Source organism: Cetorhinus maximus, chromosome 13 (genome assembly GCF_964194155.1).
Source record: "Cetorhinus maximus chromosome 13, sCetMax3.hap1.1, whole genome shotgun sequence".
Lineage (NCBI taxonomy): Eukaryota > Metazoa > Chordata > Chondrichthyes > Lamniformes > Cetorhinidae > Cetorhinus > Cetorhinus maximus.
The window spans coordinates 3,455,559-3,481,262 of NC_135891.1; the positions used below are offsets into that span (position 1 = coordinate 3,455,559).

Below are 25,704 nucleotides of genomic sequence, written 5' to 3' on the forward strand. Positions count from 1 at the left end.
TTGCTGCCCACTTAATAGACACCATTAATCTTCTGGGAATAGATTTACTTGAGCGAGGCTGATTCTTACGTACAAAATCTGCTTAACCCGAGCTATCTTTGAGAGAGAAAGAGAGATGTGGAGGGGAAATGTTACACCTTCAGGTTCAGTTTGAAGTAGAAGCTGATACAGTTTGCAGGGGCCTTCAATCACGTTGATCAAGAAGAAATATTGGATACTTGTGATAAAGGGGCAGCAATAATTGTAGGTGGCAAGATGTGACAAGTGGAGTCCTGCAGGGGTCTGTGCTGGGGCCTCAACTTTTTATAGTTTATTTCAATGACTTAGATGAGGAGAACGAAGGCATGGTAGCTAAATTTGCAGATGACACAAAGATAGGTAGGAAAGTATGTTGTGAAGAGGACATGAGAGGTTGTAGACAGAGATAAATAGGTTGAGTGAGCAGGCAAAAATCTGGTGGATGGAGTATAATGTGGGAAAATGTGAAGTTGTTCACTTTGGCAGGAAGAATAAAAAAAGCAGAGTATCACTTAAATGGAGAATGACTGCAGAATTCCGAGGTGCAGAGGGATCTAGGTGTTCTAGTGCATGAGTCACAAAACATTAGCATGTAGGTGCAGCAAGTAATTAACATACAAACATATGAATTAGGAGCAGGAGTAGCCACTCAGCCACTTGATCCTGCTCTGCCATTCTATAAGATCATGGCTGATCTAATTGTAACCTCGGCTCCACACTCCTGCCTACCCCCGATAACCTTTCACCCCTTTGTTAATCAGGAATCTATCTAGCTCTGCCTTAAAAATATTCAAAGACTCCGCTTCCACTGCCTTTTGAGGAAGAGAGTTCCAAAGACTCTCAACCATCTGTGAGAAAAAATTTCTCCTCATCTCTGTCTTAAATAAGTGACCCCTTATTTTTAAACAGTGACCCCTAGTTCTAGATTCTCCCACAAGAGGAAACATCCTCTCCACAACCACACTATCAAGACCCCTCAGGATCTTAAAGGTTTCAATTAAATCACCTCTTACTCTTCTAAACTCCAATGGACACAAGCCTAACCTGTCCAGTCTTTCCTTATAAGATGACCCGTGCATTCCTGGTATTAGTATAGTAAACCTTCTCTGAACTGCTTCTAATGCGTTCATATCTTTCTTTAAATAAAGAGATCAGGGCCAGGATTTTCCATTTGTCAGGTAGGCTTGGCGGGAGCGGGCGAGGGCAGTTGTGGAGCCGACTGCCGCCCGCGATTAGCTCCACACTGCGATTTCACGCGGTGAGCCAATTAAGGCCCGCCCTGCGTGGATCGCGAGTGGTAGCACTGAGCGCTACCTGTGTGGGTGGGGGGGAGGAGGGAGAGCCGGGCCTAGCGCGTAGTTTGCACATGCGCGCGAAAGAGCGCTACAATTTCCCTGAGGCACGGAGATTGAAGTGCTTTTTAAAAAGATTAATAAAAAGCAGAAAAATTCAATGAAACATGTCCCTTCATGTGACTGTATCACATGAGATGGGACATGTTTTTAAGTTCAAATGAAACTTTTTATTTAACTTGTAGTAGCTTCAGGAAACCTCATCCCACTCATGGATGAGGTTTCCTGACAAACATAAAGGCTGCTGGGCCTTTTTGCATAAAATTCAGGTTAATTACCTGGTTAATGGCCTTAATAGGCCTTTCAATTACCGCACGACTTCACGATGATGTCGGGATGCACGCCCGCATGCCGGATGAAAACTTCTGCCCCAGTACTGTACACAGAATTCCAGATGTGGTCTCACCAGTGCCCTGTACGACTGAAGCATAACCTCCCGACTTATGTAATCAATTCCCCCTCACAATAAATGATAACATTCTATCAGCTTTCCCAATTACCTGCTGTACCTGCATACTAACCTTTTGTGATTCATGCACTAGGACGCCCAGATCCCTCTGAATCTCAGAGCTCTGCAATCTCTCACCATTTAGATAATAAGCTCCCTTTTTATTCTTCCTGCCAAAATGAACGATTTCACATTTGCCCACTTCATATTCCATTTGTCAGATCTTTGCCCAATCACTTAACCTATCTGTGTCACTTTGTAGCCTCCTTACATCCTCTTCACAATTTACTTTCCTGCCTAACTTTGTATCATCAGCAAATTCCTTCAGTCCCTTCATCCAAGTCACTTATATCAATTGCAAAAAGTTGAGGCCCCAGCACTGATCCCTGTGGCACACAACTCATCACATCCTGCCAACCAGAAAAAAAAACCCATTCATGCCAACTCTCTACTTTCTGCCAGCCAGCCAATCTTCTATCCAGGACAATATGTTACCCCCTACACCATGAGCTTTTATTTTCTGCAATAACCTTTGATGTGGCACTTTATCAAATGCCTTCTGGAAACCTAAGCATGGTACATCCACCAGTTCCGCTTAATCCACAGCACATGTGACTCCTTCAAAGAATCCAATAAATTGGTTAAACGTGATTTCCCTTTTACAAAACCATGTTGACTCTGCCTGATTGCCTTCAATTTTTTTAAGTGCCCTGCTATAACATCTTTAATAATAGCTTCTAACATTTTCCCTATGACAGATGTTAGGCCAACTGGCCGATAGTTTCCTGCTTTCTGTCTCTCTCCCTTTTTGAATAAAGGAGTTACATTTGCTATTTTCCAATCTAATAGAACATTCCCAAATCTAGGGAATTTTGTAAAATTAAAACCAATGTATCAACTATCTCACTAGCCACTTCTTTCAAGACTTAGGGTGAAGTCCAACTAGACCTGGGGATTTGTCAGCCCACAGCCCCAACAATTTGCTCAGTGCCATTTCCCTGGTGATTGTAACTTTCTTGAGTTCCGCCCTCCCTTCCATTTCCTGATTTGTAGCTATTTCCAGGATGTTCCTTGTCTCCTCTATAGTGAAGACCGAAGCAAAATACCTGCTTAATTCATCAGCCATCTCCCTACTTTCCATTATCAGTTTCCCAGATGCACTCTCTATAAGATAAACGCTCACTTTGTAAACTGTTTTCTTATTTAAATATCTATAGAATCACTTACTATCCATCTTTATATTGCTAGCTAGCTTTCTCTCATACTCTAATTTTTGCCTCCCTGTTAATCTTTTTGTCGTTCTTTGCTGTTCTCTATATTATTTCCAATCTTCTGACCTCACCCATCTTTCCATAATTATATGCTTTTTCTTTAAGTTTGATACTGTCTTTAACTTTTTTAGTTAACCACGGATGGTGGGCCCTCCCCTTAGAATTTTTCTTTCTTATTGGAATGTATATATTCCGTGTATTCTGAAATACCCCTTTAAATGTCTGCACTGAAATTCTATTGACATATCCCTTAACCTCATTTGCCAGTTCACTTTAGCACACTCTGCTTTCATGCCCTCATAATTGCCCCTATTTAAGTTTTTTTTTATTCATTCGTGGGGTGTGGGCTTTGCTGGCTAGGCCAGTCCTTGAGAAGGTGGTGGTGAGCTGCCTTCTTGAACCGCTGCAGTCCATGTTGTGTAGGTACACCCACAGTGCTGTTAGGAAGGGAGTTCCAGGATTTAAAATACTAGTCTTGGATGCACTCGTTTTTCCCTCAAAATGAATGTAAAATTCAATCATGTCATGATCGCTGCTACCTAGGGTGCCTTCAGTAGGAGGTTATCAGTTGATCCTATCTCGTTGCTCAATACCAGGTCTAGTATAGCCTGCCCTCTGGTTGGCTCCAGAACGTGCTGTTCTAGGAAGCTATCCTGAAAACATTCTATGAACTCTTCATTTACGCTACCTTTGCCCATCTGATTTTTCCAGTCCAAATGTAGATTAAAATCCCCCATGATTATTGCTGTACCTTTCTAGCAAGCTCCCATTATCTCTTCTTTTATACTCTGTCCTACCGTGTAGTTACAATTAGGGGGCCTGTACACCACTCCCACAAGTGACTTCTTGCCTTTATCATTTCTCACCTCAACCCAAACTGCTTCTACACCCTGGTTTCCTGAACTTAGGTCATCCCTCTCTAATGTGCTAATGTCATTAATCAACAGAGACACCCCTCCACCTTTTCCTTACTCCCTGTACTTTCTAAATGTCACGTACAAGAAGGCTAATGGAATGCTGTCCTTTATTATGAGACAAATTGAATATATAAGTAAGGATGTTTGGCTTCAGTTATACAGGGCATCGGTGAGACCACATCTGGAATACTGTGTGCAGTTAAGGTCTCCTTATTTAAGGAAGGATGTAAATACATTAGAAGCGGTTCAGAGGAGGTTTACTAGATTGATACCTGGAATGAGTGGGTTGTCTTATGAGGAAAGGTTAGACAGACTGGGCTTGTTTCCACTGGAGTTCAGAAAAGCGAGGGGTGATTTGATTGAAGTAAACAAGATCCTGAACAGTCTTGACAAGGTGGACGTGGAAGAGTTTTTCCTCTTGTGGGTGAGTCCAGAACTAGGGGGCACTGTTTTAAAATTAGGGTTCGCCCTTTTAGGACAGAGATGAGGAGAAGTTATTTCTCTCAGAGGGTTGTGTGGCTTTGGAATTCTCTGCCTCAGAAGGTGGTGGAGGCGGGGTCATTGAATATCTTTAAGGTGGAGGTAGATAGATTCTTGTTAGGCAGGGAGATCAAAGGTTATCGGGGGTAGATGGGAATGTGGAAATCGAAACACAAGAAGATCAGCCATGACCTTATTGAATGGCAGAGCAGGCTTGATGGGCCGAATGGCCTACTTCTGCTCCTATTTCAAAGGTTCGTATAATCACAGTTATACTGTAGCTACTGAACCCAGAGTGGTATCTTCTATCCCTACCATGTGTGTTCAGGTTGCTTTGATTAATGTCAGCCTCTCACTAATTTTTATTATTGCTGTATCACACCCACCCAAAGTTCTAATGTGCCCAGTGTAGGCGAGAAACAGTGCATGATGATCCCAAGGAAGATTGACAGCCGAGCCTTCAGCTGCCGAGGCCCCAGTGCTCTGGAATTGACTCCCAAAGCCTTGCATTCACGTAGCACATCCTGCACATCCCTAAGTGCTTTCATGCTGATGAAATGTAGTCATTGTGATAGTGGAGGAAATGTGGCAGCCAATTTATATACTCTAAGCTCCCACAAGCAATGTGATAATGATCAGATCATTTGTTTTTAGTGGTGTTGGTTGAAAGTTAAAATTGATTACGCTAACAGGCTCCTCAGAGGTGGTAATGTTTCCGAAACCCAGAGGCCTAGATTCATGTTCTGAAGAATGAGTTCAAATTCCACCTTGGCATCTGGGGAATTTGAATTCAATTCAGTTAATTAATAAATTAATTCAATTAATTAATAAATCTGGAATAAGATACCAGTCTTGTTAATAATGATCATGAAACTACTGAATTGTTGCAAAAACTCACTTGGTTCACTTCTGTTCTTTAGGGGAAATCTGCTATCCTTGCCTGGTCTGTGATTCCAGATCCATGGCAATGTGATTGGCATTTAGCTGCCCTCTGACATGGTTTAGCAAGCTACTCCATTGTAGCAGCTCAACAACACTTGCTCAAGGACAGCTATGGATGTGCAATAAATGCTGGCCTTGCCAGTGATGTTCACATCCCAAGAACAAATAAAAACTTGCTCCTCTTCAAACTTTTATGTCCACCTTAGATGGTAGATAGGACTGTGGTTTAAATTCTAATCTGAAAGATGGCACCTCCAACAGTGCAGCATTTCCTCAGTTCTGTACTAGAACGTCAACCTAGGCCTGGAGTGGGGCGTCAACCTCACCTTGTGACACAGGTGAGAGTGCTACCAACTGGCACATACGCTGCTCCTTAAAACTTACCTCTTCAACTAAGGTGTTGGTCATCTGCCCCAATATCCCCTTAAGTGGGTCCATGCCAAATTTTCCTTTATTCTTTCATGTGTGGAATGTGGGCATCACTGAACTGAGTTGCTTGCAAGGGGCACTTCAGAGGACATTTAAGGGTCAACCATATTGCTGTGGCTCTGGAGTCATGTGTAGACCACGGCAGGTTTCCTACCCTAAGGGACCAGATAGTTTTTTACAGCAATTGATGATAGTTTCATGGTCACTGTTCAGACTAGCTTTATAATTCTAATTCTAATTATAATTTTATAATTTTATTAACTGGATTTAAATTCCACCATCTGCCCTGGAACCCACTGGCCATTCAATTACTAGTTCAGTGACATTACCATTACATCACCATCTCCCCATGTTCCTGTGACGCATCTTGGGAGGTTTGACTATTTTAAAGGTGCTACACAAATACAAGTTTTTTTTAATGTATGTGGGTCTCAACTAAGCACTTGACTTTTTAAGTAATGCAGGCATTTTTTTGCGCTGATGCGTAGCCAGGATATCTGCAGATTGTCAGTACAACTGCACCTGAAGGAATGTGTTGACCCAACCCTAGCATTTTTTTTTTAAAAAAACAACCAGTTTAAAGAAATAAGCCAACTATAGTATAGTCCTGAAACGGAAACAAAAAATGCTGGAAAAACTCAGCAAGCCTGACAGCATCTGTGGAGAGGGACAGAGATAATGTTTCGAGTCCATATGACTGCTGTCAGACCTACTGAGATTTTCCAACATTTTTTGTTTTCGTTTCAGATTTCCAGCATCTGCAGTATTTTGCCTTTATTATAGTATTGACCTGCCTGGATAGTTTTAATGCAAGATACCAAAATCTGATCTTTAAATCCCTTTCAGTCACAGACTTCAGTGGAAGGTATATCTAACTGCTATTCCAAGTTGCAAGTTGAGCAAGGATATTTGCAGTGTGCCGGTACATTAACTGTAGTTTGCATTTAGGAGTACAGTACCATAGTGGTTATGTTACTGAACGAATCACCTGGAGGCCTGGAGTAGTGATCAAGAGCTCAAATCTCACCACTGCAGCTATGAAACTTAAATTCAATGAATTAAATAAATCTCAACTAAAAAGCTGGTATCACCAATAGTCATCATGAACTACTGGCATTTCTGTAAAAATCTATCTTATTTTCTAATGTGCTTCTGATCTAGACGTGCCCCTAGCCAAGCTGTTCCAATACACCTACAACACTGGCATCTACCAAACAATGTAGAAAATTGCCCAGGTATCTCCTTTCCACCAAAAGCAGGACAAATCCAACCCAGCCAATTACCATCCCATCAGTCTACTCTTGATCATCAGCGAAGTGATGGAAAGGGTCGTCAATAGTGCTGTCAAGTGGCACATACCCAGCAACAACCTATTCACCGATGCTCAGTTTGGGTTCTGCTAGGGCCATTCAGCTCCAGACTTTATTAAAGCCTTGGTCCAAACATGGACAAAAGAACTGGACTTGAGAGATGAGGTGAGAGTGACTACCTTTGGCATCTTGGCAGAATTTGACCAAGTGTGGCAACCCTGGCAAAATTTAAGTCAATAGGAATCAGGGGGAAAACTTTCCACTGGTTGGAGTCATACCTAGCACAAAGAAAGATGGTTGTAGTTGTTGCAGGTCAATCATCTCAGGACATGCAGGACATCACTGAAGGAGTTCCTCAGAGTAGTGTCATAGGTCAAACCATCCTCAGCTGCTTCATCAACACCAAAGCTCCTTCGACAACACCTTCAAAATCCATGACCTCCACCACTTAGAAGGACAAAGGCAATAGCCGCATGGGAGCACGTCCACCCACAAGCTCCCATCCAAGTCTGTACCAAACCACTGTTATTGTACAGGCGTACTAGCCCAGGGCTCTGGATGATTAGTTCAGTAACATAACCACTATGGTACTGGACTCCTAAATGCAAGCTACAGTTATTGTCCTCACTATCCTGACTTGGAACTATGTCGCCATTCCTTCATTGACCGTGGGTCAATAACCTGGAACTCTCTTCTTAACAGCACTGGATGTACCTGCACCACATGGGCTGCAAGGGTTCAACAAAGCAGCTCACCATAACTTATTGAAGAGCAATTAGGGCTGGGCAACAAATGCTGACTTGCAACAACACTCACATCCCGTGATGAATTTTTAAAAAAAGTCATTTAGAGAAGGAAATTTGCTGCCCTTACCCTGTCTGACCTACATGTGACTCTAGACCCACAGCAAGGTTTGTTGATTCTTAACCGTCCTCCCTAATGACCTCGTGAGCCACTTGGCTGCATTCAAGAAGGTGGCTCAGCATCACCTTCTAAAGGGCAGCAGGATGGTGTAGCAGTGTGGGTAAAGCTGAGCAGAGTGGGACAAGAAGGGACAGAGAGTTTAACAGTAATTGTGCATCAGCGAGTAAGGTCCATGCAGGGAATAGTAGTAAAAAAATGAAATTAAAAGCTCTTTATCCAAATGTACAAAGCAGCCACAATAAGATAAATGATCTAGTGGCACATGTAGGGATAAATAATTGCATGGTAACCAAGGTGAAGAATGAATATTCCAAATATATTTCAAAAAGACAGTCGGAAGAGCAAAGGAATAACCATGATAGTAAACGATGACATAAGGAATGATCTTGGCTCAGAAGATCATGAAGTAGAATTGGTATGGCTGGAAATTAGGAATAGCAAGAGTCAGAAAATGCTGTTGGGAGTAGTTTATAAAACCCCTAACTGTAGTTATATTGTTGGGTAGAGCATGAAACAAAAAAATTATTGGATTGTGTAACAAAGGTAATGTAATAATTGTGGAAGACTTTAATCTTCATATAGGCTGGTCCAATCAAATTGGCAAGGGTGGTCTAGAAGATGAGTTTGTTGAATGTTTTTGTGCTAATTTCCCGGAGCAATGCATTGTGGAACCAACTAGTGTTGTGATCCCAGACCAGACCCCCAAATTTAGTTATGATCCAGTTTGGAACCAGTAACTTTTGTTGCAAAGTATGCAAAAATTTGAAACCCCAGTTACTTACTAAAAGAATAAAAGCCACAAGATTCCATGGTTTTAAGAAAAGAAATGTTACTGTACTTAAATCAGCAAAGCAAACAGTCAACACTATCTCTCTTATACTCTAACATCCAGAATTAACAGGAGGTAAGCATGAATTAACAGGCAAACTGGTCAAACATACCACAAACTCCACATTAAATTACAGACACCACCAAGACAGATTCCATACATCTCCCAGCAACCCATATCACCGTGAATCAGAACAATTCATTAAAACCCTGTCTTCCTCATGAAGAATTTCAGCACCTCTCCTAAGAATTAGTTTGATCCCCAGCTGACAGCAGCTCCTGAGTTCCATGGGTACAATCATCACCAAAAGGACACACTATTCCCGATCTTTCTCAGATCTTGTCCCAGATCCAGCCTCATGGGCATCTTTTCCAGCTGACCTGACCTACCTCTGAGACTGTGTCCCCTTGTGTTGGCCAGACTACACTCCAAAGTCTAAACACAAGCATAGTCCCAGCTCCTCAACCATGCTGCTATGACTAACTGCTCCTGGGCTTCCCCGAGCCCCAATCTCCCCAGGTGCCTCAGGCAAATACTGTACCTGGGCTTCCCTGAGCTCCAACCCCCTCTGCAGCATGGAGCTAATGGCAACACTTCAGGTGCATGGAGCCAACTCTCCTCTCCATCTGGTCTCAAGTCCCTGTCAGGTGGGCTTGTTTTCCCACTGTAAAACCCCAACCCCGTGGTTGTTGTTTGCATGCTATCTTTCACACGTGTACATTGCTGTCAGGATGACTGAGCATTTCAGGTTCTGAGATCTGAGGCAGGGCCTGGAGGCTGATGCTGTCCAATCACCACAGGAACTGAACGCAATGTGAACCAAGCTCTCAGCTCAAAGCCCCCAGCAAAAGAAACTTCAAGATATTCCCAAGCAGCATCAAAGAGAAACTGTAACAGAGAATGCACAGCCCATCCCCCTGATGACCTCTGTGCCTGCACTGCAATCCCAAGGCATGCTGGGAATCGTAGCCCTCGACTACGAAAACCCACCGAAAAATCCCAGGAATACAAAATCCTCCAGACGTGACCCCTTGGGTAAAAGCAAGCTTCACCATAGTGAAGGTTCCTTCACAATGACTTTACAGTTTCTTTACAACAAGCGCTTATCATCATAAACTTTTCTAACAAAAAGGATATTGTACATGTAACCTTTTCAGTTTTCACAATTACACATATGGTATTTACAGATTTACAAGAGCTTAACAAAAATGAAAGAAACTACATGGCAACATATCTACCAATCAAAGTCCACTTGCCAACTAATCAGCCCTCTCTTCTCATACAGTATTAATACATCGTTTTCCGTGACATTGGCATTCTTGCGATTTGTCCTGATGAGTGCAAGATGAAAAGCTTTGGCAAAAAAGTCTCTTTTTTCAGCAATACTCAAATTCTTTGTTATGTCGAGGCTTGGAGTGGGACTTGACTTATATAATAGCCTTTCTTTCACCCCATAACCTAAGCTTTCCTTTAGCCAATTCATGCTGTCTGATTTTCCCCTCTCTTTGAAACTCTCTTTCCTTATCTCTTTCCTCCCTTGCTAACTTCTCTTCCTGGAGTTCAAGTTCAAGTCTTTGCATTTCTCTTTCTATCTCAAGCTGCCTCATCTCTTTTTCTTGTTCAAGCTACTTCAACTGCAACTGAATTCTGGCCAACTTATGCTGTGTTCTTACCTGAGTCAGGCTTTTCTTCTTCGAATTACAAACGCTGTGCAATTACCTCAATCATGTCTGATCTTTAGCCCCTGCTTTGAACTAACTTTGACTTTTCTACGAATGCTATTAGCCTAGCCTTGGTTAATTGTTACAAATCACTCGGGGATAAATATTCCCTTTGCAGAAAAGTCATAGCAATTGACAAAGCTATTCTGCTTTTCAATAATTATAGTAAAATTCACTGTGAGAATGTTCCAGCACCTGTATCCATCTGTGGACTCGAAACCCCACAAAGTACTCCCAAGTTTGTTACGATCCGGACCAGACCCTGATTTTTGTTACGATCTGGTTAGGGTCCAGTAACCCTTGTTGTAAAGTAGACAAAAGTTGAAATACCAGTTGCTGACAAAAAGAATAAAGCCACAGAAAGCCACAACCAACAGAAGAAATGTTACCGTACAAAATTCAATGAGGCAAACAGTCAGCATTATCTATCTTATTCTCTAACATCCAGAATTAAGATGACATAAACATGAATTAACAGGTTGAACACAGCACAAACTGCACATAAATGGGAGATACCACAAAGGCAGACCCCATAAGTTTCTCAGCAACCCACCCAGACATCAGTCATCGCTCTTAGTCACAAAAATTCTTTAAAACTTTTTTTTTCATTCCTGGGATGTGGGTGTCACTGGCCAGGCCAGCACTTATTGCCCATCCCTAATTGCATTTCACATTGCTGGATTGGTCTGGAGTCACACGTCGGACAGCAGATTTCTTTCCCTAAAGGACCTTAGTGAACCAGATGACTTTATACAACAATAGCAATGGTTTTGTGGTAATCATCAGACCTTTATTTCCAGATTTTTTATTAAATTCAAATTTTAACACCTGCCGTGGTGGGATTCAAACCTGGGCTCCCAGGACATTACTGCGGCTCGCTGGAATACTAGTTCAGTGACAATACCACTATGCCACTGCAGGTGTGTAAAAGCAATAACAACAGGGTAATTATATTAGGTGATTTCAACTTTCCCAACATTAATTGGGATAGACATAGTGTTAAGGGCTTGGATGGAGTGGATTTCTTGAAATGTGTACAGGAGAACTTTTTAGGTCACTATGTAGAGGGTCCAACAAGGGACGGTGCATTGCTGGACCTAATTCTGGGGAATGAAGCCAGACAGGTGGCTGAGGTGGTGGTGGGTGAGCATTTTAGTGATAGCGACCACAACATGGTACAATTTAAGCTTGTTATGGACAAAGAAATCGACAAGTTGCAAAAATATGTTTTGGATTGGGGGAGAGTGGATTTTAGTAAAATAAGGCAGGATCTGGCCAAGGTAGACTGGGAACAGTTACTTGTGGGGAAATCTACAAAGGAGCAGTGGGGGGTGTTCATAAATGAAATGGGGAGGGTACAGGCTCAACATGTTCCCTCTAGGGTGATAGGAAGGAGTAACAAGCCCAGAGAACCATGGATGACCAGAGATGTTCAGGATACGATGAGAAGGAAAAGAGAGGCTTTTAGCAGGTACAAGGGAAGCAAATCAGCGGAGGCATTAGTGGAGTACAGGCAATGCAGGGTGGAGTTTAAGAAAGCAATTAGGAGAGCAAAGAGAGGATATGAGAAAGCTCTGGCTGGTAAAAGTAGGGAAAATCCCAAGATACTCAATAAGTATATCAATGGGAAGAGGATAACCAGGGAAAGAGTAGGGCCCATAAGGGACCAAGGAAGCAATCTATGGGTGAAGCCTGAGGACATCGCTAGAGTGTTGAGTGAATACTTCACATCCGTCTTCACCCAAGAGAATGAGGATGAAGGTATCGATCTCGGAGAGAGAGACTGGGAGGTTCTTACGCAAATTGATATAGGGAGTGACAAGGTATTGGAGGTGTTGGCAGTCTTAAAAGTGGACAAATCTCAAGGTCCGGATGATTTGTGTCCCAGACTGCTGAGGGAGGCAAGGGAGGAGATCGCAGGGGCTCTGACCCAAATTTTTAATTCCTCGCTGGCCACGGGGGAGGTGCCAGAGGACTGGAGAACAGCTAATGTGGTTCTGCTATTTAAAAAGGGTTGTAGAGATAAGCCAGAGAACTACAGGCCAGTGAGTCTCACATCAGTGGTAGGGAAACTATTGGAGAAAATTCTGAAGGAGAGAATCTAGAGAGGCAAGGTTTGATCAAGGATAGTCAGCATGGCTTTGTCAGAGGGAGGTCATGCCTAACAAATTCGATTGAATTTTTTGAGGAGGTGACCAGGTGTGTAGATGAGGGTAGTGCAGTTCATGTAGTTTATATGGATTTCAGCAAAGCCTTTGACAAGGTCCCACATGGGAGACGTATAAAGAAGGCAAATGCACATGGGATACAGGGTAATTTGATAAGGTGGATTCAAAATTGGCTTAGTTGTAAGAGACAGAGAGTGTGTGACAGAAGGCTGCTTTAGTGACTGGAAGCCAGTGTCCAATGGCGTACCACAGGGATCTGTGCTCAGTCCCCTATTATTTGTCATTTATATAAACAACATAGATGACTATGTGGGGGCAAGGATTAGTAAGTTTGCAGATGACACAAAGATTGGCCGGGTGGTTAACAGTGAGGTTGAGTGTCTTGGGCTACAGGAAGATATAAATGGGATGGTCAAATGGGCAGATAAGTGGCAGATGGAATTTAACCCTGAAAAGTGTGAGGTGATACACTTTGGAAGGAGTAATTTGACAAGGAAGTATTCAATGAATGGCATGACACTAGGAAGTTCTGAGGAACAGAGGGAACTTGGCATGTGTGTCCATAGATCTCTGAAGGCGGAGGGACATGTTAGCGGGGTGGTGAAAAAGGCATATGGGACACTTGCCTTTATCAATTGAGGCATAGATTACAAAAGTAGGGAGGTCATGTTGGAGTTGTATAGAACTTTGGTGAGGCCACAGCTGGATTAGTGTGTGCAGTTCTGGTCACCACATTATCGGAAGGATGTGATTGCCTTGGAGGGGGTGCAGAGGAGATTAACCAGGATTTTGCATGGGTTGGAACATTTAAGTTATGAAGAGAGGTTGGATAGACTTGGGTTGTTTTTGTCGGAGCAGAGAAGACTGAGGGGCGACCTGATCGAGGTGTACAAGATTGATGGGCATGGACAGGATGGATAGGGAGCAACTGTTTCCCTTAGTTGAAGGGTCAGTCATGAGGGGACATAAGTTCAAGGTGAGGGGCAGGAGGTTTAGGGGGGATGTGAGGAAAAACGTTTTTACCCAGAGGGTGGTGATGGTCTGGAATGCGCTCTCTGGGGGAGTAGTGGAGGCGGGTTGCCTCACATCCTTTGAAAAGTACCTGGATGAGCACTTGGCATGTCATAACATTCAAGGCTATGGGCCAAGTGCTGGTAAATGGGATTAGGTAGGAAGGTCAGGTGTTTCTCACATGTTGGTGCAGACTCGATGGGCTGAAGGGCCTCTTCTGCACTGTGTGGTTCTGTGATTCTGTGATTCTCCCCCATCTTCCTTACAAGGAGATTTCAGCTCTTCTCCTTCAAAGACCTAGTCTGATCCCCAGCCAAAAGCATCTCTACTCCACCTGAGTTGCACAGGTACCGTCCACACCCAAAAGGCACACAATTCCAGATCTCTCCAATCTGCTCCCAGACCCAGCCTCCTTGGTCTTCTTATCTATCTGAGCTGACCTGCTTCTGAGCCTGTGTCCCCCTGTGTTGACCAGGCTACACTCCAATGTTTAAACAAAGACACACTCTCAGCCCCTCAGCCATGCTGCTACCAACATACTGCTTCTCTGCTTCCCAAGGCCCATTCTCCCCATCTGCACCAGGCAAACACCACATCTGATCTTTCCTGAACCCCAACTCTCAGCTGCACTGAGCAGACGCTGCTCCTGGGCTTCCCGGAGCCCCAACCCCATGAGCAGCACAGAGGTAATGGAGGCACTTCAGCTGCACGGAGCTGACCCTCCTCTCCCTCTCTCCTCACTCCCTATCACTGTAGGCTCGCTTTCGTGGCACAAAGACTTGGACCCGTGGTCATTATTTTCATGCCATCTTTCGCAGGTGGGCGCTGCTGTCAGGGTGTCTGAGCGCCTCAGCTTCTGTTCTGAGGGGGGGGCGGCCTGGAGGCCAATGCTCTTCAGCCGCCACTGGAACTGAACGCATTGTGAACCACGCTCGCAGCTTGAAGCCTGCAGCGAAAAATGCTTCAAGCCTCACCCGAGCTGCTGCCAAAGAAAAGTTAGAATGGAGCATGTGTGGCTCATCCCCCTGCTGCTCTCTGCATTTGTACCTGCGCTCCCAGGCATACCGGGAATTGTGGTCCTTGGCTTTCCACCCAGAAACCCCACTGAAACAATCCGGAAATACAAAACCTTGCTGAAAGAAAGAGACATGCCGAAGCTTTTCATCTTGCACTCATCAGGACACTTTGCAAGAATACCGATCTAAGGGGAAAAAACAACAATTTATACTTATTGCAAGATGAAAATTTCTGTACTACCAAAAGACTATTTGAATACAAAATCCTTCACAGTAAGCCTAAAGCTATTTTATATGTAGTATTATGTAATGAGGCAAGACTAATTAGTAATCTCAAAGTAAATAATTCACTGGGAACTGGTGATCATAAAGCAATTGACTTCCATGTTAAGTTTGAAAGTGATATACCCTAACCATAAACAAGAATCTTAAACATAGACAAAGTAAACTCCAGGGGGCTGAATTTTCCCCCCTTTGGGTGGGGGGGAGTTGATGGGCGGGCGTGTGCAGGTGTGCTTCCGATCGGTGCTCCCGATTGGAGGGGCGGTGCCATTTTACGTGGGTGGGCCAATTAAGGCCCACCCAGCGTGATGTCCACAGGGAAGCGCTATGTGCTCCCTGTGCGGACGGTGGGGGGAATGCCTAAAATTGAGAGTGCACTCTTTCGCACATGCGCATGGAAGAGCGCACATCTCCCTGAGGCTAAGTGCTGCCTCAGGGAGATCATCTCTACTTTCAAAAATATTAAAAATAGAAAAAAAAAATTCCCTTACATGTCCCCCTCATGTGACAATGTCACATGAGTTGGGACATGTCCATAATTTCCAAAAAAGCTTTATTAAAATTTTTAAAACCCTACACGAAACCTCATCCCACCTGTGGATGAGGTGTGCTGCTTTTTCTACTTCCCGCTGGGGCTCTTGGGCGACCCGCCAACCTAAGGTTGGTCGGGCAGGTCCACTACTTACTATAATTGCTCTGTCAACGGCCTCGATTGGCCATTGACAGGTCAGCGGACGCGCAGCTGATTTTGCTGCGCTCCCGCCTTCCTGAAAATTTAAATGGGGCGCGGTGACATCGGGAGTTCCGCCCGACATCACCGCGCATCATTTTATGCGTCGGCGAGTGGGCCCCATCCCTGCTCGCCGACGGTAAAATCCTGCCCCATAAGTATGAGAGGAGATCTGACTTAAGTTGATTGGGTAAATAGACTAAAAGTTGTGGCCGTAAATAAACAATGGGAAACATTAAAGAAAGGATTCAAAGTGTTCAACAAAAATACATTCTGTTCAGAAGCAAAAACTCAGCAAGACAGATCCATCCCCTGCCCACTCAGGAAGTTACAGGTAGTATTAGATTAAAAGAAGAGGTTATAATGTTGCAAAGAATAGTAGCAAGTCTGGGGATTGAGAGTGTCTAGAAACCAACAAGGGCCACCAAAAAGTTGATAAGGAAGGGAGAACATAGGATATGAGAGTAAACAAACCAAGAATCAGGAATACAGACACAGATTGTAAGAACCATAGCAAGGAAGAGAGTAGCTAAGAGAAACTGGGGTGAGATGCTTGATGTGTTATAGAGTGAGAATTGTGATAACCATTAGAAGGGAGAAAGATATAATGAGTTTGGTGGAGGTGCAGGGCCGATTCATCGCAATGATACCTGGGATGAAAGGGTTAAATCACGAGGTTGCAGAAAATGATCCTGAATTTTCTTCGGTAAAGGAAATTGAGGGGTGATCTGATTGAAGTGTTTGACATAAGAAAAAGATTCAATAGGGTGGATAGAGAGAAACTATTTCCTTTGGTGGAGTTGTCCAGAACCAGGGGGCACAAAATCTGGGCCATTCAGAAGTGATATCAGGAAGCAATTTTCAGACAAACGTTCAATTAAATCTGGAACTCTCCACCCCCAAAATGTTACGGATCAATTAGATCTTTGAAGACTGAGGTTGTGGGGCTTTCACAAGATTTGGATATCAAGGGCTAAGGAGCTAAATGGCTAATTAATTTTTAATTTGTCCGTGGGATGTGGCTATCACTGGCCAGAAGGTTTATTGCTCATCATTAATTCCCTTTGAGAAGATGGTGATACTTCCTGGATACAAAAAATTCATATTGCTGGGGATTAAAAACAGAAAATGCTGGAAATACTCAGCAGGTCAGGCAGCATGCACAGAGACAATCAGAGTTAACATTTCAGGCTGATGATCCTTCCTTCATCAGGACTGATATGTGTCTGAAGTCATGTATCAGTCAGACTGGGTAAGGACGGCTGATTTCCTTCCTTGAAGTACATTAGTGAACAAGATGGGCTTTTACGACAACCCATAGTTTCATGGTCACAATTATTGATAACAGTTTTCTATTCCAATTTACTGAACTAATTGGATTTAAATTTCTCAAGCTATTAAGATGGGTTTTGTACTCATGCCATCAAGATCATTAGTTCAAGTTTGCTTGTTTATTAGTCCACTAACATAACTATTATGTTACAGAATGTAGTTGAAGTACAGATCAGCCATGATCTAAATGAATGGTGGAACAGGCTATAGGGGCTGAATGGCCTACTATTGTCCTTACACTCTTACGTTTTTCCCTCTTTACCTTTCTTGCCTCTTCTCCTGAAAGTAAGGGTCTGTGCTGAAGTTCTGACCTTGAATGCTCAAGTTGCTCCAGTATCTTCTGATGTTCTAGAATAACAAAACTGTGAAACTATATCATAATCCAATATGAAAACTGGTAAAATAATTGAAGGGAAGGCTGATGGTGTGATTCCTGAGATGCCTTTGATGAGAGCTGATCATTTGATGAGTTTCCAGTGAAATAAATGTCATGTTATCTATCTAGATCAGTGGGGAGGCTTACTTAGAATTTACAGAACAGAAAGAGGCCATTCCTTCTCAAAACCCTGGAACTCCCTTCCTAACAGCGCTGTGGGTGTACCTACACCATATAGACTGCAGTGGTTCAAGAAGGCAGCTCACCACCATCTTCTCAAGGGCAATTAAGGATGGGCAATAAATGCTGGCCCAGCCAGCAAAGCCTACATCACGTGAATGAATAAAAAAATAATTCGGCCCGATTGGTCTATGCTGCACACAAGCCTCCTCATGCACCTCTTCATCTCACCCTATCAGATAGTTCCTGAAGCCCAACTCAGGGAGTTCTCCTGGTGACTGGGCCAACCACCCTCACTCATCCAATTCGACAGGAAATCACCAATTAATTGGCTGTTTATTTTGATGATGTAGAGTAAAGGGTTAACATCCAAAGCATACATGAGGCTGATGTAATAATGATGTCAGATCACATGACTGAGAAGTAAGAAAGATCTGGAAGGAGGAGAAGCTCCATCCTCGTGTAGAGGCCCAAATGTGTAAATACTTGCTGTAAATAAAGAGTAATGGTTTTGGGAAACTATAGACTCGAGCAGCTTTCTTTGGGAGAACAGGCAACCCCCAAAACACCCGTCTAGACCCCAGACACACCACAAAACAGTTGCTGTTTCTGATCTTGCTGCGCATGAAATTTGTGCCTGCGTAACAGCAGAATGTGTTATCGCATCTGTAGGGCCTTTGAAATGTTTCTGAGAAAAAGAAGGACTTGGATTTCTATAGTGGTTTTGTAAATCTCAAGACGTCCCAAAGTGTTTTGCACCTGGTGAAGTACTTTTGCAGTGCAGTCACTGTTGTAACACAGAAAATGCAACAGCCAATTCGCACACAGCAAGATCCCACACACAGCATGGTGATAATGACCAAATCTATTTCTGTGATGTTGATTGAGGGGTAAATATTATCCAGGACACTGAGGAGAACTCTTCTGCCCTTCTTCAAAATATTGCCCGAAGTTTTTCTACGTCCACCTGATAAGGCAAACAGGACCTCAGTTTAATGGCACCTCTGAAAGTGCAGCAGCCCCTCAGTACTGCACTGGAATGTCAGCCTAGGCTCTTGTGCTGAAATCTGGTCATTATCACATTGCTGTTTCTGGGAGCTTGCTGTGCGCAAATTGGTTGGCACGCTTCCTACGTTACAACAGTCGCTTCATTTCATTGGCTGTAAGCCTGCCGCAGATGCATCTGTCCATGACAGTATAGGTAGGAGTGACCACTGCCCAGTCGTTGTGGAGACAAAGTCCCATCTTCACATTGAGGATACTCTCCAACCTTCAAAAGTTACGGGGAGAAGGCGGGAGAATGGGGTTGAGAAACTTATCAGCCATGATGGAATGGCGGAGCAGGCTCGATGGGCCGATTGGCCTAATTTCTGCTCCTATGTCTTATGGTCTTATGGAGAGGAACAGAGTTATTGTTTCAGGTCAATGATCTTTCATCAGTTCTGATGAAAGTTCATCGACCTGAAACATTAACACTCTTTCTCTCTCCTTAAACGTTGCCTGACCTACAGAGTATTTCCAGCATTTTTTTTTTAAATCTCTGGATCAGGCCTCTAGTCTGGTAATATAACCACTGCACAAGTCCTCACACTCACATGGTGTAACAGGCGCTTTTCCAGCTAGCAGATAGGCCACTGGGTGCTACGCGCTCACAGACTGGTCTCCATATTGGCTTTTCTTTCACTTCATGTCTGCATAACGTAAGGAAATGGTAACTTCTCTGTTCTACCCACAGACGGAATTGTCAAATGTTGACAGACCTGCTGAGTGTTTTCAGCGTTTTCTTTGCAGATGACACCAAAATAGGTGGGAAAGTAAGTTGCAATGAAGAAATAAGAAATTTACAAATGGATATGGACAGGTTAGGTAAATGGGCCAAAATTTGGCAGATGGAGTTTAACGTGGATAAGTGTGAGGTTATCCATTTTGGTCGGAAGAATAAAAAGGCGACTTATTATTTAAATGGAGAGAAACTTCGGAATGTTTCAGTGCAGAGGGATCTGGGTGTCCTCGTGTATGAATCGCTGAAAGCTAGTATACAGGTACAGCAGGTAATAAGGAAGGCAAATCGAATTTTGGCATTTATTGCTAAAGAAATATAGTATAAAAATAGGGAAGTGTTGTTGCAACTGTACAAGGCATTGGTGAGACTGCACCTGGAGTACTGTGCACAGTTCTGGCCCCCTTACTTGAGGAAGGATGTAGTTGCACTGGAGGCGGATCAGAGGAGGTTCACTAGATTGATTCCAGAGATGCGAGGCTTGTCTTATGAGGAAAGATTGAGCAATTTAGGTCTATACTCGCTAGAGTTTAGAAGGATGAGAAGAGATCTAATTGAGGTGTATAAGATGCTAAAGGGGATAGACAAAGTAGACGTGGAGCAGATGTTTTCCCTTCTGGGGCATTCTAGAATGAGAGGCCATAGTTTTAGGCTAAGGGGTGGTAGATTTAAATCAGAGATGAACAGGAATTACTTTTCTCAAAGGGTCGTGAATCTGTGGAATTCACTACCTCAGAGTGCAGTGGATGCCGGGACGCTGAATAAATTTAAGGAGGAGATAGACAGATTTTTAATTAGTAATGGGTTGAAAGGTTATGGGGAGAGGGCGGGAAATTGGAGTTGAGGCCGAAATGAGATCAGCCATGATCGTATTGAATGGCGGGGCAGGCCCGAGGGGCTGAATTGCCTACTCCTGCTCCTAGTTCTTATGTTCATATGTTATGATTGTGGTTGTTGGAGGTCAGTCATCTCAGCTCCAGGGCATCACTGCAGGAGTTCCTTAGGGTAGTGTCCTCGGCCCAGCAATCTTCAGCTGCTTCATCAATGACCTTCCTTCCATCATAAGGTCAGGAGTGGGGATGTTCGCTGATGATTGCACAATGTTCCGCAACATTCATGACTCCTCTGACATTGGAGCAGTCCATGTCCAAATGTAACAAGACCTGGACAATACCCAGGCTTGGGCTCACAAGTGGCAAGTAACATTCACACCACGCAAGTGTCAGGCAATGACCATCTCCAACAAGAGAGAATCTAACCATCGCCCCATGATGTTCAATGGCATTACCATCACTGGATCCTCCACTATCAACATTTTGGGGGTTACCATTGACCAGAAACTGAACTAGCTCATTGGCTGGACTGAACTGGACTAGCCATATAAATACTATGGCTACAAGAGTAGGTCAGATGCTGGGAATCATGTGACGAGTAACTCACCTCCTGACTCCCCAAAGCCTGTCCACCATCTACAAGGCACAAGCCAGGAGTGTGATGGAATACTCTCCACTTGCCTGGATGAGTGCAGCTCCAACAACACTCAAGAAGCTCGGCACCGTCCAGGACAAAGCAGCCGGCTTGTTTATCACCCCATCCACTAACATTCACTCCCTCCACTACCTTCGCACAGTAGCAGCAGTGTGTACCATCTACAAGATGCACTGCAGGAATTCACCTTAGACAGCACCTTCCAAACCCACCACCACTACCACCTAGAAGGACAAGGGCAGCAGATAGATGGGAACACCACCACCTGGAAGTTCCCCTCCAAGTCACTCACCATCCTGACTTGAAAATATATCGCCGTTCCTTCACTGTCACTGGGTCAAAATCCCGGAACTCCCTCCCTAACAACACACCCTGTGTTCCCAGGATGGCTTTAATGGATGTTTGTCAGGAGTGGAACTGAGACACAGACAAGTGTTAGGAAGTTATGAATGTGCAAAAGCTTCAGACAGGAAAAGACCAACTCATCCATTAAAACCGTTCCCAAACAGTCACGACCCAGACACTTGCTATCTACTCCCAATTCCTGGGTCAGCGTCTCTGCTCTGTCTCAGCCAGTGAGCTAGTATGGGGTCTACAATTGGTTTCATTACCTTGGGACACCACATGGACTGCAGTGGTTCAAGAAGGCAGCTCACCACAACCTCCTCAATGGTAACTAGAGATGGGCAATAAATGCTGGCCCAGCCAGCGAAGCCCACGTCCCATGAATGAATTTAAAAAAGGACATCCGGTGGTTGTGAGAAGTGCTACATAAATGCAAATCTTTCTTTTTGTTTTTATATAACAGTACATTTATAACTAGGAGCTCAGATACCTTTCAGAATGTATTTCAACTTCCCACTCATTACTTTTCAGCTGTGACTCAGGGAGTAACACTTTTATGATTTCTGAGTCAGAAGATTGTGCATTCAAATCTCACTCGAGATACTTAACTGCACCAGGTTGACAATCTGGCGCAGTACCATGGGAGTGCTACACTGTCGGAGGTGCCCTCTTTCCGGGGGAATGTTAAACTGAGACCCAGTGTGCCCTATATCAGGTGGATTTAGAAGATCCTGTGGCGCTATCTGAAGAAGAGCAGGGCAATTTTCTCTCCTTCGTGACAATAGTTATCCCCAGACATCCCTAAAACAGATGATCTGGCCATCATCTCATTGCTGTTTGTGGGAGCTTGCCGTGCATAAATTGGCTGCTGTGTTTTTGACGTTACAACAATGATTACTCTTCAAAAGGATTTAATTGGCTGCTGTGGAGCATTTTAGGATGTCCTGAGGTCATGAACAGGTGATGTGTAAATAAACATTTTTCATTCATTCCTTTACGAATGTTTTATTTTTCAATCAGCTGTGCCCCTTGTGATGAAGGGGAGGAGGTGGCATAGTGGTATTGCCAATGACTGGTATTCCAGAGTAATGCTTTGGGGGACACATAATCAAATCCCACCACAGCAAACGGTGAAATTTGAATTCAATAAAAATGTGGAATTAAAACTCTGATGATGACCATGAAACCATTGCTGATTGTTATAAAAATAAAATCCATCTGGTTCAATAATTCCCTTTAGGGAAGGAAATCTGCTGTCCTTACCTGATCTGCCCGATATGTGACTCCAGATCCAGATTCACAGCAATTGTTGACTCTTATCTGCCCTCTGAACAAAGTCATTTAGGGATGGGCAATAAATGCTGGTCTAGCCAGCAATGCCCACATCCCATGAATGTATTAAAAAATACCTTGCAGCATCAACCTCTCCAGAATGCGGCATCTAATAGCACAGAGTAAACCCTAGCTCTCAATATTTTTGACTGCAGGCTGTAATTTGTCACCTGCAGAGATTTTTAAACCTCTCTTAAATGGTGTGGTAAGTGTTCCCAGGATGGCTTTAATGGATGTTTGTCAGGAGTGGAACTGAGACACAGACAAGTGTTAGGAAGTTGTGAGCATGCAAAAACTTAAGCCAGGAAAAGATCAACTCATCCATTAAAACCGTTCCCATACAGTCACAACCCAGACACTTGCTACCTATGCCCAATTCCTGGGTCAGCGTCTCTGCTCTGTCTCAGCCAGTGAGCTACAATTTGGGGTCTACAATTGGTTTCACTACCTTGGGAAGACTGGAGGGGTTAGGGAAGAGTAAAGTCACCTAAGAAGTGATGGGTGTAAGAGGACAGGGAAATCTTCAGCTGTGATGCATCCCACAGCAGAACAGCCTACAGCCATCATTATCATGTGTTCCTATGTGAGTAACTGTCACTTGGATATCATAGCGGCTTAGAACTGTTCCTGTCAGAAAGCTTGAAGAAGAGGATGAAGCAACTGAGAGGAAATTGGAAAAAGGAAATTGATTTATATGACAAATGAATAATGTTATGAAACTATGAAACCATACACTGTCTCGAGGTGCTTTTCACAATCATTAAACAGAATTTCTGTCTCTAGAGAGCTGTTAAATCAGACACAACAGTTACAACAGATCTCAACTGTATTATTTTATTCTCGCAGTGGTATTTTTGTTACAATGATCAGTTCAATTACTACGTAAGTGTGTTAAAAATACCCAAATCCACTTCAATTGGATGTAATAATTTCACAAAATCAGAAAGCAATAGCAAGTAAAGTGTTAGAGCGTCTCTCATAGTAACTCATGGCAACATCGATAGCTATTTTATTCAGCGTTTTCCAAATGAAAAATCTCAATTTGTAAATTAATCTTCCTTTTAGGTAGCACATGCTTTGTGAATTGTCTTCCATCTTGTCGGAGACCAGCTGATATTTGCCAGTGAGGCTCTGTCAGCAGTAATGTTTCATGTGCCGGCCTATATTAGAAAGTTTGGTGTGGGGATGAGAGGGGTTGTTCTTAGAGCAGAGAAAATTAAGAGGATATTTAATAGAGCTATTTAAAACGATGAAGGGTTTAAATGGAGTCAATCAAGACAAACCTTTTACAAAGCTGAAGAATCGATAACGAGAGGGCACAAATTTAAGCTGATTGGCAAAAGGACCACAGAGGAGACATGAGGATAAGTTATTTTGTGCAGCAAGTGGTTATAGGATTTGGAATTTGAGTGTCAGATACAGATTCTATAGCAAGCTTCAAAGGGGATTGGATAAATACTTGAAGGAGAAAAAGGAGCTTCTGGCTCCGAGGCGGGGTCGCTACCCACTGCACCACAGGACGTCCTGGGGTCAGTTATGTTCTAACTGAATAGTATAACAGGCTCAAGGGGACAAATGGCCTCCTCCTGTTCTTGTGGTCACATCCTCACCAAACTCCAAACTGGCTCATTAGATAGGGACATGGAGCAAGAATTCTGACTGATTCAAGCCCCCATTAGCTGAGGAGCATCAGGATAACTATTTGTGAGATCGGCTAACAGTGCATACTGTTTTCTAACCTGAAGATCATTCTGTTTTGTATTGTTTACAGTACATTAACTAGCTGAACCATTGAAGAAACTGTGGTGTGCACATATTATACATATTAAATTGTGCTAACAGGTCTTTTCTCTTTGCTCTGATACAGGTTATGGTCACGCAGCTCCAGGCACCAATGCTGGCAAAGCCTTCTGTATGTTTTATGCAGTCTTGGGGATCCCGCTGACTCTAGTGATGTTCCAGAGTCTGGGAGAACGCATGAACACCTTTGTTAGATACCTGCTGAAGAAAATAAAGAAATGCCTGGGAATGAAGAAGACTGAAGTCTCCATGGAGAACATGGTAACTGTTGGCTTCTTCTCATGCCTGGGCACCCTGTGCATTGGAGCAGCAGCATTCGCACACTTTGAGGATTGGACCTTCTTCCATGCATATTATTACTGCTTTATAACTCTTACCACCATTGGGTTTGGGGATTTTGTGGCTCTACAGAACAATGAAGCGCTACAGAAGAGGCCTCCTTATGTGGCATTCAGTTTCATGTATATTCTCGTTGGACTGACTGTGATTGGAGCCTTCCTGAACCTGGTGGTGTTGAGGTTCCTCACCATGAACTCAGAAGATGAAAAGAGAGATGCGGAGGAGCGTGCTGGGAATAGGGACCACGCGGCTATGACCATCGGAGAGGACATTCAGAGCAGGAGCACTGTATTATTGCCCCTGGAGGAAGGACAGAGTAGGAGTAATCTGATCCCCCTGATGGAGGGGGAGGTGGAGATAAGGCGTGAGAGTCTACCAGAACCTGTCTCAGATGTTGGTTCTCTTTGCTCCTGTATGTGCTATAGATCTCAGGACTGTGAAAGTCCCACTGGCTTCCACCATGGCTCCTTCAGTGCCCATACCAACCCAGTTTACTTCAATTCCATCTCCTTCAAGGTGGATGAGATGTCGTGGAGTGCACGAGAGAACTTTGTCTTCTCCTCCCCTGGCAGCACCACCTCCCTTGGATACCCCCCCTTCAGCCAGCACCTCCGAGCCCGTCGGAGGTCAGTGTGAGCCCACTGCATGTGCACTAGTTGGAGTTTGCTCGGTGGAAACGCTCATTGCATTGGCAGCAGCAGCAGCAGCATGGCAACCAGTGCCAAAAAACAAGCATGGCTATTGCACACCAAAGCTCAGTAACAGCTCGTCTGGGCTACTGGGTGAATGGAGAAGCCCTGAGAGAATGGTCAGAACATGTGAAGCCTTCCAAAGATGTCTGAGTGACACATGGCTCCAGAATTAACCGAGAGTCACAGGTGTGA

At 43.7% G+C, this 25,704-nt stretch overlaps 1 protein-coding gene across 1 annotated transcript in view; it reads left to right on the forward strand.

The window, feature by feature from the left end:
• The window catches only part of LOC144688362 (potassium channel subfamily K member 9-like), a 58,353-nt gene extending 32,897 nt beyond the window's left edge, over nucleotides 1-25,456 (forward strand). The window contains exons 2-3 of the mRNA XM_078554828.1: nucleotides 24,549-25,108; nucleotides 25,190-25,456. Of these exons, the coding sequence (XP_078410954.1) occupies nucleotides 24,549-25,108; nucleotides 25,190-25,456 (827 nt within the window). The remainder of the gene's footprint in view (nucleotides 1-24,548; nucleotides 25,109-25,189) is intronic.
• The last annotated feature ends 248 nt before the right edge of the window (nucleotides 25,457-25,704 follow it).